Below are 16945 nucleotides of genomic sequence, written 5' to 3' on the forward strand. Positions count from 1 at the left end.
TTTTTTCTAATATTGTGCAGAAGTAATTTGAGTTTACTTGTTGCTAATTATAAACATATTAAGTATTTTACCATACAAAGACTTGATAGATTTTCCATTATAATTTAAAAAACTCTCTGATATTTCGAAATGTTCCAGGATGGAGTAGGAAATTCAATGAGAAATAAGTAGTTGGTTCTTTTCATTTCAGCCTGTAAGTGTAAATTCCCATAACATGGATCTCAGTTTTCATTCATTCAGCTTTGGAGTGTAATTAATGGCAACATTCTATGTTTATACAAGATTGATAAATGTAGCTCTTGGTCCCTTAAGAAAACACATTCACAGTATAGACCTAAACTCCTTACATGCATACTGTTTACATTGTTGAGCTGATTTATGAGGCTCTTATGTTGAGCCTTTGCTTTTCAATTGATATTCAGACTATCACCGTTTGTCTTTCAAAGGTTAGGGAACTTACCTTGTTATAACGTTCATGGGGGACAGACTGAAGCACAATAGGCTCCATGGTGGATACATTAGCGAACTCCACTTCTGGGATGTAAAGAGCACAAACCACATGGGCCCAACCTAAACAAGACACATGATATATGATCAGTAGATGTTACAATAAAACGGCTAAGATTAAAGTATTCCTTTATTTCTACGGGGACTTGCTGCGAAGATGAAAGGTGTGCAAAATCGATTAAATACAATCAAGTGATTTTTATTAGAAAGCAATTACATAATAGTAATGGGCGATACAAACAATATGCGATATAGACGATGCAAAATTGGCCTTCAATAGAGATTTTAATTAATATATAATATAATTGTAATCGCGATAATGCATGTTGATGACGGAATCCACCCCCGAAATTTAGAGCCTATTTGTGGTATTTGTACTGGAATTTTGGAAACGTGAAATCCCTATTCCCTAATTCACAGTATTCGTTCCTTTATTAACAAGACACCAGTTTTCATTTTATTAAGAGAACAAAACGTTTAAAACCAAATATATTAGGCTGGAGGTAAGAAACTTTTTTGAAATATGTTTTTATTTAAAGTATCTGTGCATTACACAAAAGGATTATATTTACCTAATGGTAAAAGTATTGCCAGTAGTGTCTGTTCCTTAACTAAAAAGACCAGTTTTTCCAGTTCTCTGCATCTTGGGTGGCATTTAAGAACCAAGGACATTCAGCAGAATTTTTTTTTAAATTGCTGATGGTTTGAAAGCACTCACAGGCCGAATTTTATTTTGACTGCATAATACGGTTTCTTTCCTCCAAAACCTTATAGTATGCCTACTGAACACCTTCCAACTTCATTTTTAATACTTTCTGCTTTTTCTTTGTTAAAGTCTCTGCAGCTAGTGTACTTGAAATTGCTTGAATCTGCAACATTATTTTGTTTAATTATTGTTTTGCACAATAAATGTTCTCAAAACTACATACAACACTTCTTTCTTTTTAAAAAAAGTTGTAATCTGTAAAATGTAACCTGTTCTGAAATGGTTCTATTATAATTTATATATCGCAAGAGGCTGCAATGTATATCACAATATGGATTTTAGGCCATATCGCCCATCCCCTTTACATAACATACATTTACCATTAATTATTATTAATAATTAAAATATGATGGTTAAAAATATGGATTATGCCATAAAGGAAGCACTTATATTAAATGTGTGTGTCTGCTGGCTGTCACAAACATTTTATGTCTTTGTTCATTTGTTTGCTTACAGTCAAGCCTATGGGGCACGCCTGGCTTCCTCCACAGTGTGAAAAACACTTATTAAAGCATGTGGGCTGAGTGTGACCGCAAAGACAAAACACCCACGACTGGAAGAGGCAGAGGCATATTCTCTCCTGCTAGTGTCTAGACCAAGTGTTGAACCATAGGGTGTCAGTCACAAGCACACTACATAAATATTATATCCATTCAGACTACTACTAAACTTTTCCCTATTTTAGCTGTCTTTTAAACACAAACCCCCTAAACTGAGGAGATTTAGATTGAATCACCATGTTCTGCAATATGTTTGTGCCAGTAAAGCAGATGCTATTGATATCAAGATGGAATTTACCAAAATAAACGAGTAAATGAATTCTGTTTGTCCAGCGTAAGGGCACAATAACAGGCCTAAACTTAAAGGTGAACTCATGAACTGTCTTTGACCCCAGCCTAAAGGGACAGGGAGGTGGGTTGTTGTTTTGAAGTCCCTCCAAGAATCCAGCAGAAGCCTATAAAACCAGGCAATAAAACCCAAGCACACCCCAAAGAACTTCTAAACCCCTCAAACAGAAGGGTGGCACACTTAAAAAGAGAATGATTTGCCAAAGATGTCTTTAGCTGAGTATTAAGTATTTAAATAATCATGTTCTTCAGATTCAACAGTTAGACTGAATTAAATCTACTAAAAAATAAAAAAAGGCTGTAGAAGGGAGGCAAAAATGATTTTAGAATCTAGAGTTTTTATTTCCCTGGCATGAGTTTCAACATGTCATTTAGGTTGGGTTATATGTCATCGCTTATTCTTGTGTTTGTATAACAGTAGCAACACCTGTTAAAGAAATAAATAAAAAAATAAAACTCCATGTGCTGGTTTGGGAAACAAGGAGGTCAGCACTATGGAATTTTACCGAAAGTTGGCCGGAATGTACAGATTTCTCTAACGCAAGTCGTGAACACCTAAATCTCACTTATGAGATCACTGCTGGTGCGGACAAGCTCTTTCTAAAATTTATGTTTCAGAATTCTTTACTCCTACTGCAAAACTTGGAATGCTCATCTCGAAGAATTACAAAAGGCTTACAAATGCAAGCCCCCCCAAAAAAAGAGATTACATGGTCTGAAACCGCTAAACCATAAGCCTGGGGCAATGATGTTTCCCTCATGGCCGTTAAACAGCTCACCACCCCTAAAGATGGGGCATGGTCCCGCAGCTGTGTCCCATGCCATGTTTACAGTCTCTGAGCTGCCCTTGCCGTGAACCCGGAGCTTGAAGAAGAGTCGTCCCTCTCAGCCCCACAATGACCCCACTGAGACCGCCCACCCATAAAAACAAGGTGAGAGACAAACACGCACACTTCCTAAACTTATTGCTCAATTATTCTGAAAGAATAAGCAGACAAAATCTGCCTTATGTGCCAAAAAAATTACAAGACTACATCAAACTTGGTTTATTCAAAAATCTGTTTAGATGGTAAAAGAAAAAAAAAATATTATGCATTGTAAAATTTCCCTGAAATCCAAATGTATTTATTTTGAGGTGAGACATATGAAAATACATGAGACTAATTAACAGCTTATTGATGAGATACAGCCTTATATCTTTTTGACAGCAGCATTTCTGTGATAATTAAAACTGCCAGAGGATATTAGTGAAATACTCCATAGAGAAGATAATAAATTCACTAATTTTTTTTTGTTTTACATTGACTTTCATTAGAGGCGTCAAAATAGAAAGGCGTCATCCTCATCAGCACTTATGTTTCTCTCAAGAGCTTCAAATCATTTAATCACCTCACAATCAAACTGGGTTGACTCTCCCCATTTTATAACACCATTTCTTTTGGAATTGGAGATAATAGCAAAGCCCACTGTTAACCCAAATATTTTATATAGAGCCGGGACTCGATTAAAAAAATTAATCTAATTAATTAGAGGCTTTGTAAATAATTAATTGAAATTAATCACATTTTAATTGCATATAAATATTTGACCTGAGAACAGTGAGAAGTAATTTTTCACATGGATTTTTAGTATACCATTGAATAATGACTGAGCACATAAGCTTAATCAACAAAATATTGTTTATTTACTTCAGACCAGCAGACCAGTGCATCTTTGCCATTAAGTTTAGCAAAAGCATATTTGTGATATTTGAGGCTCGATGTGCTCCGGTGATACGCAAATTCCTTGTTGTATAGCTTGCACACAACCATGCTCTTGTCGACGCTTCCATTCTTTCGTTTTTTAAAACAAAATTTCCCATCCACGGGGCCAAACAAAGCGGTCTCATCAGCTTCTTTGTTCAAGTTCATTGTTGTCGTGACTCGTGAACGCTAGTTGGTGTTCCAGTATAATCGGTCCGTCGAAACACATTCATTGAAAAACGTTCCGCGGTGCAAAAATAAGTGTGGTTAAAATTATGTTACTTATTTTTTGCATAATTAATCTTAAATAAAATTAGGGGCGGGACTTTAACGCATTAATTAAGATTAATTACGGGACTTTAACGCGTTAAAGTCCCGGCCCTAATTTTATAAAATATTCAACCATCACTCAACCATCAAAAAACCTTATTTAATGCTACTGGCCTATATTTAGCTACTGAGCAACTGCAGTCTGTTCTTGCCAATGACATGTAGATTAGGCCTAATACTGGTGATGGGTTTTCCTCAGAAAGTGCAAAGTAAAAAAACAGTCAGCATGAAGTTAGATGTCCTACCTCCATTATCTGTTCGCTTCAGTGCTCCGTCTTTGTGGGGACACAGCTCACACCTCTGTGAAAAGAGGAGAAATAACATGAACCCACACTCCATCCAACCATCTGCAGGCCAGACACAGCTCTGAGGGCTTTCAGGAACTCTACTTCTGACATGGACATCAAACTAAAGCAGAGTTAAGAGGTTAGACATCATTTTCTTCCTTGAAACTAGAGAACAGAGCATCTTTGCAAAACTGATCAATGAAACTGTAGACAAGAGCCTTTGATAATTCACTGGAGCTGGAAAACATCAACTGATGCAACCCTGAAGAGCTGCTTCAATATTCAAGGATAAAATAGGATCTGATCTGCTAAAGGAAAAAAACTGGTTTAGACAACCATTTTCTAAAACAAATGACAGGACAAGAAGAAGAAACCCTCCGAAATATAAGACGAATGATCAAGTAAAGACAGTTACTACCCTTTTTGAAGAACAAAAACTACAGAAGGTTGAAAGTGTCCTAAAAAAATGGGCACTGACACATGGCCTATTACACAGCATATCATGCATATACACTATGACATTTCACTCATCTTTAAAGCCTTGAACAGGGTTAGATATTGGGGCATAACATTGTGCTTGGAACCATGCCGTTATTTGCCACATACCACTATGTTCAAAGTTTTTAAGCTTCTGCTCAGTCTGCTGTCCTCCTCCTCTTTGTTACAGGTGGTGGACAGTCCTCCTCCTTCAGGGATGTGCCAGCTCGGCTTTCTCCCCCTCCACCCTTTAATCTTTGGGAATGAAGTGGCAGAGCAGGGCACAAATGGGGGAAAAAATGGGCTCATTTTTAGTAAGTGGAGGAATGAGGACAAATGCAAAAAATGTGGCTTCATAATTACGCTTTGGGATTACCAAAAAGGCTTAAAGTTTAAAAAAATGCTTCAGCAAGAAATCTTTCTGATAGAGCAAGTAGGGTTGGGTATCGCTTGAATTTTAATGAACTTGTTTAAATTTTACCTAATATTAATTTCAAGCTTTATTTAAGATAAGTAAACACTCAGTAATTTAGCAATTAGATTAATACTTGCACATAAATACAACTGAAGATAGATATGATTGAAATACAGTTAAGATTTTCAGGTATTCAGGTACAGAAACTTTAGAAACGCAACATAACCCTGCACTTTATGAATAAAATATACATTAGAAATAACAACAAAAGTTCATTAAAAAAGCTTAGACTTTCGTTGTATTATATTATAGTGACAGCAGGAATATTAGGCTGCTGTCACAAAGTGCTACACAGATCCAATATAATGTTACACATAGGGCTGGGCGATATGGCCCAAAAAAGTTATCACAATATAATTTTCCATATCAGTCGATACCGATAAATATCACGATAAATGTAAAATCTTTATTTCTTTAAAGTTTAAAGGTGTATTTTTGCTCCTGAGTAAAAGATGTAGAAAACAGACAGTTAACTGTGGTTTTAAACTATCCTTTATTGTCAAAACATGACAAAAACTTCCCAAAAAGGTGAACAATTTATTACAACTGAGGTAGATTTATTTATTAAAATCGTAACTGTGGCCAGCATTTTTTTACTCTACACTATATATCAATAATATCATTATACATACTTAATTGTGTAAGTAGTAAAACACTAAAACCGCAAACGGGCAAAAAAAAATTCGTTTTACGTTAAGAAACATTTTGAGTCCCCCCTCTCTTGCCTCACAGTGGATTGGTCCACCATGCATCTCACACACACACACACACACACACACACACACACACACACACACACACACACCTCACCGATAGTGGGCTGGTCGGGAGAGGAGGGAGAGAGCAAAGTTCAGTTGTGAAGCTGCAGTAAGGGCCGTCTATTTTATTCATTTTAAACATCGAATTAAAGGACAACTCCAGCAAATTTTTAAGATTATCTTGATCGTTATATCTTTGTGAGTACAGTCTATAGAAAAAAAAACGAACCGGATTGGTGCTTGCAACACGGAGTTATTACAGTTAATGCCCAGACATTCCCCCCCCAGCTAAAACGGCAGCTTTGGGGGCACGCACGTAAAGGGTGTCTTAGTGCCTCTTAACAGACACAAAATGCAATTAAAATGTCTGTCCAACATGAACAGGTCCCTCACACGACAACGAGATGCGTTTAGCCACTTAGCCATTGTTTACAACAAAAGAGTGATTTTCAATTCAACACACTAAGGTTTAGAAATTCTACATAGAATTTTTAAACAAAACTGCATTGGTATCGGATCGGTATCGACAGATACTCAGAATGTTTAATATCGGACCGAATCTGTTCTGAAAAAATGGTATCGGTGCATCCCTAATCATGGTGCTTGAATGGTTCAACATTGAATTAAAATGCACACAAAGAGATCAATAAGAAGAATCAAAATTACTTTTATAACAAGCATCCTGACCTTAAATTATTAGATTCCAGAATTGGAATCGATTTCGATTCCCAACCCTAAGTGCAAGCTATGATTTTCACAAATCTTTGGTTTGACTTGGTTAGAAGTGGTAAAAAGGCCACAAAATTATTACATGACAAACCTGTGGAATGGAGAAAAAAAATCCTGTTCCTTTTCAGAATAAGAGCAGTTGGATAATGTCTGTAACCTCATAAAAGGTGTTATTTGGGATGCCTTGTTTGCCATGAATTCAGATCTTTTAACAAAAATGCCCATAATGGGTTGCGTGACAGGTTTCCTCTTCTTGCGACCCACTATTCGTCTGTTCTAAACTGCCACTTAGGTTTCATGCATACCTGACAGCTCACACAAGTCACATGTACAACCATCGAATTGCCGTAACAGCCAACACAGCTTTGCCTATCCTAACCATTTAAGTTTCCTTTACTCCAACCAACATCTATTTATAAATACTATAATGAGATTTATTTCAAGCTACTGCATGTTTTATGAAAAGGTACACTATATAAAGTAAATCACTATATTACTACATGACAGAAAATTCTTCACAAACAGCCAACAGTGATTCAATTAAATGACAGGAGAAAGACATTGCTTGAGAGTTCATATTTCTCTAAGACATACAGAAGCTTTTTGTACAATTCAGAACAATTCCGATATTATCACCATCATTCAGAAAAGTCATCAAATGTTTCGTATAATACCACATTATTAAGTCTGATAACATCTGTTATACATACAAGCCTAAGAGTCCTGCCAAGTCATACAGTTTTTATATACATACAACCCATGTTTACTGTTTGGTGCACAAATGTGATTTAAGGTTAAGTGCTTCAGCCCACTTCCAGACACTGATCTAAAAAATAAAACATTTTAAAATATCACACAGAGCAACTGCAGTCTCAGAGTTTATGCATAGACAACCTGCTTCATAATTACTGAACTGTAGGATATGAATGCACAAATCAATCAAATATAAAAAAATAGACTCTGCGTGCGAGTTTCTGAGAAACAAGTCAGCAGAGACGTAGTTGTGCGCGCTAGAGTTTACAGTACGTCAGATGAGCTGAGAAACTCACACGCGCTCAGTCAGTGTTCAGCAAGTGAAAACACATCTGTACTAAACTTATTCTTAACCTCTAACACACACACTGGCGAGTAAAATCTAAGAATTTATTAGCCAATGGCCGGTGAACATTTACTCACATATGCGAGTGTTTTACTCACATCGTAGATGGTTGAGGATGTGAAACAGCTTCATAAACAGTCTGTGCGACCACACAGTAACATTATTCCTGTCTTACAATAATTCAAACTATGACAGAAGTATAGGATATTAATTTATACACAATGCTTGAACTTGGCACTTGAGATAAAGGTTGAATCAATGGCATCAAATACTACTTTAAATACTAGGCTAACTAATAAATAAAGTAAGTAATTAAGACCTTAAATTATTAAACAGCCAGTAATACAATAAAAAAAACTACAAACAATTGGACAAATGCAATAGAAAAAAAGATACCAAATTAAACATACAGTGTTTTAATTTTTTTATGCAAGTCTTTAAGTATTCAGCTAACAGCCTACTACAGAATAACCCACTTTATATTAGGTGGCCTTAACTACTATGTACTAACATTTTAATTAATCATTTGATACAATGCACTTATTGCGTGCATACATGTTTTTACATTGTACTTACATTTTTAAAATACCTGCATGTAATTACGTTTGTAGTTACATTTGTAATTACACTGTTGACACTTCCCTTACACCTAACCCTACCCTTAAACTTACTCACACCACCACACCTGTCCCTAACTCTACCCGTATCCCACCTCAATAGCAGCAAAAGTGCTTTGCAATACAATTTGAACACAGTAAGTACATTGTACTTATTTTTTGATGTAAGTACATAGTACTTAAGGCCACCTAATATAAAGTGGGGCCGAATAATCAAATGTAAAATAGAAAAAAAGTCTTCACTGTAAGAATTGAACTTGCTTTGGTTCTTATTAAAACTACAAAAAAGTAATTCAGTCAAGAGTAGTCATTTTCTCTCTTTTTTTTGTTTGATCCGTCACAGACAGTTCCAGGTATATTAGGCTGCTGTCACTTTAAGACCTCCTGCACAAAAGTCTAATATACAATTCTATTTGGTTCCACCGGTTTATCTGGGTTTACTTTTAGACATGCAACCGAGCTCAAAGTTCACTTTGCTTGCCAGTGTTCTGCTCCGTGTCGGAGCACGGCCACAGAAAGCTGAGGAACAGCACAAGGTTTCTTTCATGCTCAGCTCTTTTTAATATCAAGCACATCCCATTTTATCAAAGTCACATTATGAAGCGCACCACTGGAAAGGGACAGAATGGGGCACAATACTTTTTTTAAATCTTGATTATCATATTTTCATAAACACTGGAAGTCAAAATCGAATTCTAAACTGACATTTGTCCCATGCATACCCCTGATCTTACATGCACTGTCTGAGCATAGGAAATTACACTGAATACCTAATGCCAAGATCACACTGCACAATTTTCATCGTAGTCAGATCACTGTTCTTTTAACACTGCATGACTATCCGGGGTAGCATTCAGTTGCTGCCGTGTTCACACTGCACGATGGATCAGCAACAGGCAGTTTCACACTGCATGACTTTACAATAGGAAGGACTGCTGACAACTCTGTCCAGGTCCTACTTTTAACAAATAAACACACGCGAGATGTGACAAGGAAACAATGTGAGATCACACGTGCATAAGTCTGTAGTTCTCGCACAAGACTGGAATTATTAAAAATTCTAGCCCACAAGAAGCTTACGATCCAAATTTAGATTACGGAGGAGGAAATAGTTGGGGAAACACAGGGAGCAAGGATTGTGTTCTGCAAAGAGAGTTGGCGGCATGGGCGTCAAAACCATTGTGTGTGGGTGGGAGAAGACCCACCAACTTTTTGCAACCAATGATATTGGATCCACTCACTTTTATCGTCTCTAATTCAGCACGTCTTTACCTATCCCTAACCGAGAAACACTTATTATTAAACACGTTAGACGCTTTATTTCCACTTTTCTAATATTTTCTCCATCTTTATTGAAAAAAATGCCTTTCTGATCTGATATGTGATGGAAAAGGGACTAGAGCGAGATTCGAACCTCTGATCAATTTGCATTAAAACTTGATGACATGCCTCTTACCCCTACACTAAAGCCGCAGTAAATAGCTCAGTGACTTCCGTAATTTTGACTGACCCAATCAATCGTTTAGTAAACAGAGGTATATTTGTATTTAATGTAAATGGCAACGTTACTCCAGTAAAAATGGGCGATATAAATGATATGCAATATAAACAATACAAAATTGGCCTACGATACAGATTTTAATTCTATTGCAAATATCGCGATAATGCATGTTGATGACACAATCTACCAAGAAATTTAGAGCCACAAGCTGCAACGCTGAATGCTACACAGCTGAAATCAAAACAGAGAACTGGTGAAAGATCCATTATTTGGATTTAAGCCATCCGATGAGCAGCAGCAAACTTTGTAGAGTGTTTTGACTGAATTATAGGGCTTCTTTCTCGCAAAACCTTAGATACTAAGGCATACTGCCTTCTGAACACTTTCCATATATGGTGCGTATCTCACTATCATTTTGTGAATTTTTGTCCATTTACCCCCCTTTTCCCCATTTTTTATCCGTTTAAGCTTTTTCTTTGTTAAAGTCTATGCAGTTAGTGCACTGGAATTGTATTTATCTGCAACATTATGTTGTATAATTACAGTTTTGCTAAATAAATGTTCTCAAAATTACATACAATGTTTATTCATTTCTTTAAAAAAAAATGGCTTACCTTGGGTATATAACCTGTTCTGAAATAGTTCTATTATAATATATATCATTATCGGAAGAAGCTGCAATGTATACTGCAATATGAATTTTAGCCCATCCTTAATGTGCTGCTGTTGCAGCTGATCAAGAAAATGTTTGTGCTTTGTTTCCTGTTTGATATAATTGTAAATATATCTATTAAAAGAATATTGATATTCTGGTCTATAACTCCTCCCCGAACTTCCCGCTGCCCTGTAACTTGCTCTCTCATTGGCTGTAGGTCATCGCCAGAGTCATTTTCAGTCAGAACACATTTCACACAGCAGGATTTTGAATTGTCAACAGGCCCAGATTTTTAGCATGTAAAATACCTCACTGACATCAATGACTCATCAGCATTTCTCTTCTGACATCTTTGATAGTTCAAATTGTGTGATCTCGCATGAATGAGCACCAGTTTTCCTATGATTTCGGGCATTTGTCTGCGATTTTGCAAAACCTGACGGCGAGTCAAAATCCAGGCTGAAATCATGCAGTGTGAACTCGGCATAAATGCCAAGCATTCAACCATATTTATAATAATATATCCCTCAACCTGGCTACCAAAAGTTTTTGACTTAAATTATAAGACAAGTTACAATTACCAGAACAGAGTATCAATAACAAACATGATCTGTCAACTGGGAACTGCAAACAAATCCACAATATACAAATAAGGAAGAAGATCTGGACTTCAGCAAAACAGATAGCCTGACAGATTTGTATAAAGATTGGAAAGAGGAAACTCACCACCCTGGCAGCCCGTTCCTGTGATTCACATTTCCTGCAGAACCAGGGGCCTGTGGGGACTTGGACAATACCATAGCAGGCTGAAACAACAGGAATGAAGGACAGATGAGATGAGACTTTCTTCCAAATACTGCAAATCTGACAACTTCACTATCTAAGTTTAGAGATTAACGTGATAGTGTTAAAAAGTATATTTTAAGAAATGTGTGAGATATCTTTGTAGTGCAACAACGTTGGGGTATGAAATTAACACCTGCCATCAGCCAAACGTAGGTAATTTTTTCACAGTTGTGGGTAACGTGGCACGTGACTTGTAACACATTGGCTTTTGACAGGAAATGCTGTTGCCTAGATGCACTTGAAGAATATTAATTGATGAACAGACAAAACAAAATGCAGCTTGAAACACTTTGCAGAACAAAAGAGTATTTTCTTGTGTAACTGCTGGTCTCAAAACAGTTTGTTTTATTTGTAACATTCTCAATGAAGTATTTTGTAATTTTTGGTTCAACCTAAACTAGGTTCCAAACAAACAAAGCTAAGTAGACCAAAGAGATACACGTCAACTACCAAGGTCAGGAAAATATACAAAGAGAATAATATAATTTTTTTGTCCGGTTACAAATGTCTTTTCATGGTTTTTTTATTTTATATTTCACATAAGCTATATAAAATGTATTGTATATTTGAACTGAAAAACTTTTAAATTGCTGATGGAAAAGCTAGCCACTTGCCATTTATTTTTTTAATTTCTACACTGAAAAAAAATAAATGAAATGCATGCAAGTATTACATTTTCTGTTTCATAGTTATCTCCACGCAAATGCAAAATAATGTGCATTTACACTTTCCAATGATAGGCAAGAAACTAAGCAAAATGTTTTGCTGCATCAATGTCACAAATAGTCAGAATGTCAGACGCTTGCCCAAACCCTAACAATATCATCTGTCTACAAGTCTAAAGTTGACAACTTCACCCATTTGTACTGAATCATCTTCTGTAATCTTTCAAAACAGATGCTGAAGAAAGAACTGACAGCTGAGTCTGACACCAAATCTAGGATAGAACACATCTGAGCTGAGCAGCTATTTACATGGCATGTAGAGGCAAAACTTGATAATCAAAGTTTATGGAATATTTCCAATGCATGCATGAATGATAAAATATTTCTTAATAGAAGCGAAAAAAACATGATCTCAATGTCGAAACGCTAAATTTCAATGACAGTCCGTCAATCTTTAAAAACGACACATCAGATTTCTACTTTAAACCTAAAATATATTTTCAAAAATATTTTTTTTCCACACCTCCGTACCCATTGACTTTCATACAAAGACATTTTTCTTGAAACCAAAATATGTATGTCTTTAAGCGTCACACAAACTGTAATAATACAAGACAAATAACTACACGTGGGGAACCCGATCAAGATCCTGTTAAGAGTCCGGAATTTGTTGACAGTTTTGCTGACTGGCCATAAATGCGTGTTATCAGCCTAGCTGTAATGACTTACAGAGCTTGTCTGAATGCGACTCATCTCTGTTTCCAAAGCTGTGACTGACACGTTGTTGGTCCTGAGACAGTAGAGATAATGAACAATCATGAGCGACATGCTGTTACAGCCGTGTAGCGCTCATGCTAACGCATAACATTAGCACACCAACAGGCCCTCGGCGAACCGTTGCTTCACAACAACCACCACACCTAAAAAAACACTCAAAATTAACCGTTAACATTTTTAACAGTTCTTTACTGTCATTCCAATAATACAAATAAGTGGCAGAAGTTACGCTTAGGTCATACCTACTGTTCGTTGAGCTAAGCTAAGTTATGCTAAGCTAAATCTCACCACAACAGAAGGGAACTTATCAAAACATCCGCGTCAAATAACCTTATCCCTCAAGAAAAAATAAAAGTGCAAGTAATTTATAGTTACCTTGGTGGACGGCAACGTTACAGCCGTGACCGTCGCAGTAGACTAGAGGGTTTTCGGCCCAGCCTCTCTCATCCGAGCAGACACAGCAGCCTCCGATCATCTCCTTCATATTACTCGCCGAGTCGTCGTCTTCCTCTGCCAGATACAGCTCGCTGGATACCATCTACCATCAGCGGCGCACAAATATCAACAAAAAGGTGGTCGGGATTTGTCTCACGAATCCCTATCTCCCCTGAAAGGTGTATTTTATGTCCCATTTCGATGAAAAGCCATATTTCGGTCGCGTTGTTGTTGAAGGCGGTATTTTTTTGGCTCAACACACAAACCCCGTACTGAAGGCTCTCGGGATGTGGAGGCGCGTGTGCGCGCATGCGCGAAAAAGCAGAACGGGGGAGGCAGTGGAGTGGAAGAGGCCTCTCGGGGCTGTTTGATCCACGCGGCGAACGCCATTGAATTTTACCGCGAGCGGGGGACGAACTACAGTGCCCTGCGCTTCTCGCGCTACAATCATCTAGGGGTTTAGTTTTGAACTGAAAGGACGTTACTTTTACAGAGTAGTGCGTATTCCAATTACGAATGTGGTTTGTAGTCAGAATTCTGATGCAGATTCTGGTTAGTAGCCTACTGGATATAAGCAGGAGAGAGAAAATTAAAATAATACAAAGAGATGTATCTCACCCAATATATTGGCCTAATTTCATCTACATTTTAGGCTATACAGTTTTTATTGTTTAGATTTGTTATGTATTAACAACTGTATGTAGAACTGCATATTGCTCTTTTTTTATAGTGGGCCTAACTACAGTAGCCTATGCTTTGTTTGAATGTATACATATAGTGAATTAGGTTAAATCATCTAAAATGTATATGACCTGCCAGTAACTTGCTTGACATAGGCCTAAAGCAGTGCCTTGACTTGACTTGGACTTGCTTGAGGCTTGAATGTTAAGAATTTTGTGACTTGAATATGTGACTTCCCACATCTGCTGGTTACATGCTGTTATGGTGTTTGTCAAAATTAAATACCAGTTTATCGTTAGTAGGTTACACCCACGTATTCATGATTAAATTATTTTAAAACGTCATGAGTATTTATTTAATTAATTTAAACGTATTTAAACTTTAGAAGAAAGGTAAATAACCTCCCTCAGTCAAAATGAATTAGTGATGCTTAAGTTAATCGTCTAGAAACAGTACGCCTAGGTAGTAGGCCTGTATCCCATATTCTTAATAAATTAGATATTCCTACTGTACTGTATAGGCTAGCCTATGGGCTTTATGGCTATATGCCTACATTGTGTTTGAACGGTTTGGCTTTTGGTTACATAAGGCAAAGTTTAGAGGTTATTGTCCACACTAAACACGTTTATGAGGTTCTATTAAAGCTCAATGCTGCTTGAATGGCCCATATCTGAAGGATCATGAAAAACAAAAAGTCCCGTTTAACATAGGAAAAAATGTAAGTTGTAGCCTATGGGGCTTGTTTTTATGCAGCTTAATCTTAGCGCCAAAGGAGTGCATTCATAAACTCATTTAAAACCAAATAGCACATTTTCCCCTTTTTACTACTTACTTTTTATGACAACCATTAAATTAAATTGTATAGGAGATAGGCATAGGCCTACAATTTTAAATAAATGAATCGATTAACCTTCCAGCGGTTTTTGATCAGGTCAGTTTAAAATGCATTATTTAACATTTTAACATAGCCTAGGCTGTGTGTTTGGTGCACCATCAAGCCAATTCCGAATTGGCAATAGCGCACAGGTTGACAAACCTTAGCGCTGAATTAACTATTTCGACCCTTATGTCCATCAGAACTCCGATGCTTGTTGGTGCAGTAGGCTATATCATTGCAAAGGCCACGGACAGTAGGCTAGCCTAGCCCTACAATATTAAAATATAGGCTACTCAAAACCTACTCAATTAGGCTACATTAATAAGGCTATTTGATTTTACATGTGAAGTGGCCTACCGTTCGCTGTTTAATAATAATACGAAAAAACACGTTATTAACGAAATGTAGCCTGCCAATAAAATAAATCTGTTGTAGAATTAGGATTTTCCCTGCTTCAGACCCAAACTTTGACCGTAGTTAACAGTCTCACTGTCGGAGCAATTGTTGTGGTGGGGGCGATGTTGATTTGAAATGTTGAGACCTTTAATGGCAACACTACGTAAATTTAGCTAATTGAGTCAAAAGATGTTGACAGAGATTCGCCACAATTTGCATTTTTATTTATTTTGCGTTTAAGAGGCCATCCCACCTTAAAACAAACAACTATTGATAATGGACAACCTTCTTAAATACTCAATTATGCTTGTAGGCTATTCATTCAGATGTTAAGTTGCATTTCCCTGAAGAAAATTTAGACCAAATAAATATTCCTCGGGCTTAATTTACGCAGAGTTGCTTGGAATCCACAACAGCCTCGTATGCGATTAACAATGAAGGCCTAATGCTTTCATTTATCCGGTATTTACCAGAGTTTGCCCATGATTACTATATGTCTGCAGAAAGTCAGTGAGTGAATATTTAATATTCGCATTTTAAAATACCCAGGTGATGTTGGCTTCTTTTCACATTAAAGTTCACATTTTGCGCTTGAATTATCTTCCGTAACGGTGTTAAGGTCTGTAACAAATGTCAAACAGAGTGTGAAATGGACGACGTGTTTTTTCCTGTCAAGAGCAGGGATGCTCTATATCCGGAGTCGAAGTGATAGGAAGGGTTTGCCTGCAGTAGCCTAGTACTTGTTCTCTTATACGCAAAGACTTGTGGGTAATTCAGGGGCAGGCACATACACATGCAGATATGACACAGCAGGGTGAAAGGTTATTTCAGCCCACCCCCAACCAGCTCACTCTGTAAATTCAGGTTGCATGTACCAACTCATACGTTCTGAAAAAAGAATGTATTTGATGGGAAGGAACTATTCACATTTATGGCACAAATATAAACTGACAACTTTTTAATGAATGCTTTAAAAACGTAGGCTACTATGTTGTTGTGTGTTTTTTGTTTAAATTGAACAGGGGTTGTTTAGAGAGAGTCGTGTTTAGAGTGTTCCACTGTGCCTCATGATTTTCATGGACACACTGGGCTTGCAGTCATGTTTTTTTTTCTTCTGTGTGCACGTGCAAGAGATATGTTATCCCCATTTAGGTTCCTAGAATGTATTCCTCCCACGAGATGTTTTCGTCATGTTATTGAACGTCGCTCAACATTTAGTCTACTAGCCTACATCATCTTGAAAGGAGCGTTTCGACAATAATAATTTAGTGGAGAAGTTGTGCAGTGTTATGGTTCTTCTAACTTTAAAGGGATCTCTGTACTTTTATCGTGAATGCAAAGAAAACATTTTCCTAAAATGTCACAAAGTTGTCTAATGTGTCATTAGATAAATTCTTAAAACTTATTGCAGATCGAAACACTGGAACACTTAAGCTTCATCTATAAAATTAGACGACTTGCATTCAAAAGAAATGTG

At 36.9% G+C, this 16945-nt stretch overlaps 1 protein-coding gene across 4 annotated transcripts in view; it reads right to left on the reverse strand.

Annotated features, from left to right (window-relative positions):
- mllt10 (MLLT10 histone lysine methyltransferase DOT1L cofactor) overlaps positions 1-14148 on the reverse strand; it is a 58527-nt gene extending 44379 nt beyond the window's left edge. The window contains exons 1-4 of one of the 4 annotated variants that reach the window (XM_067435508.1): positions 13455-14148; positions 11518-11597; positions 4439-4493; positions 461-570 (exon numbers count right to left, since the gene is read on the reverse strand). In XM_067435508.1, the coding sequence (XP_067291609.1) occupies positions 461-570; positions 4439-4493; positions 11518-11597; positions 13455-13617 (408 nt within the window). In that variant the 5' untranslated portion in view covers positions 13618-14148. The remainder of the gene's footprint in view (positions 1-460; positions 571-4438; positions 4494-11517; positions 11598-13454) is intronic. The other 3 variants (XM_067435509.1, XM_067435507.1, XM_067435510.1) reach the window with 3 other exon arrangements.
- Positions 14149-16945: the final 2797 nt, after the last annotated feature.

This window comes from Pseudorasbora parva, chromosome 24, assembly GCF_024679245.1.
Source record: "Pseudorasbora parva isolate DD20220531a chromosome 24, ASM2467924v1, whole genome shotgun sequence".
NCBI classification, from domain to species: Eukaryota; Metazoa; Chordata; class Actinopteri; order Cypriniformes; family Gobionidae; genus Pseudorasbora; species Pseudorasbora parva.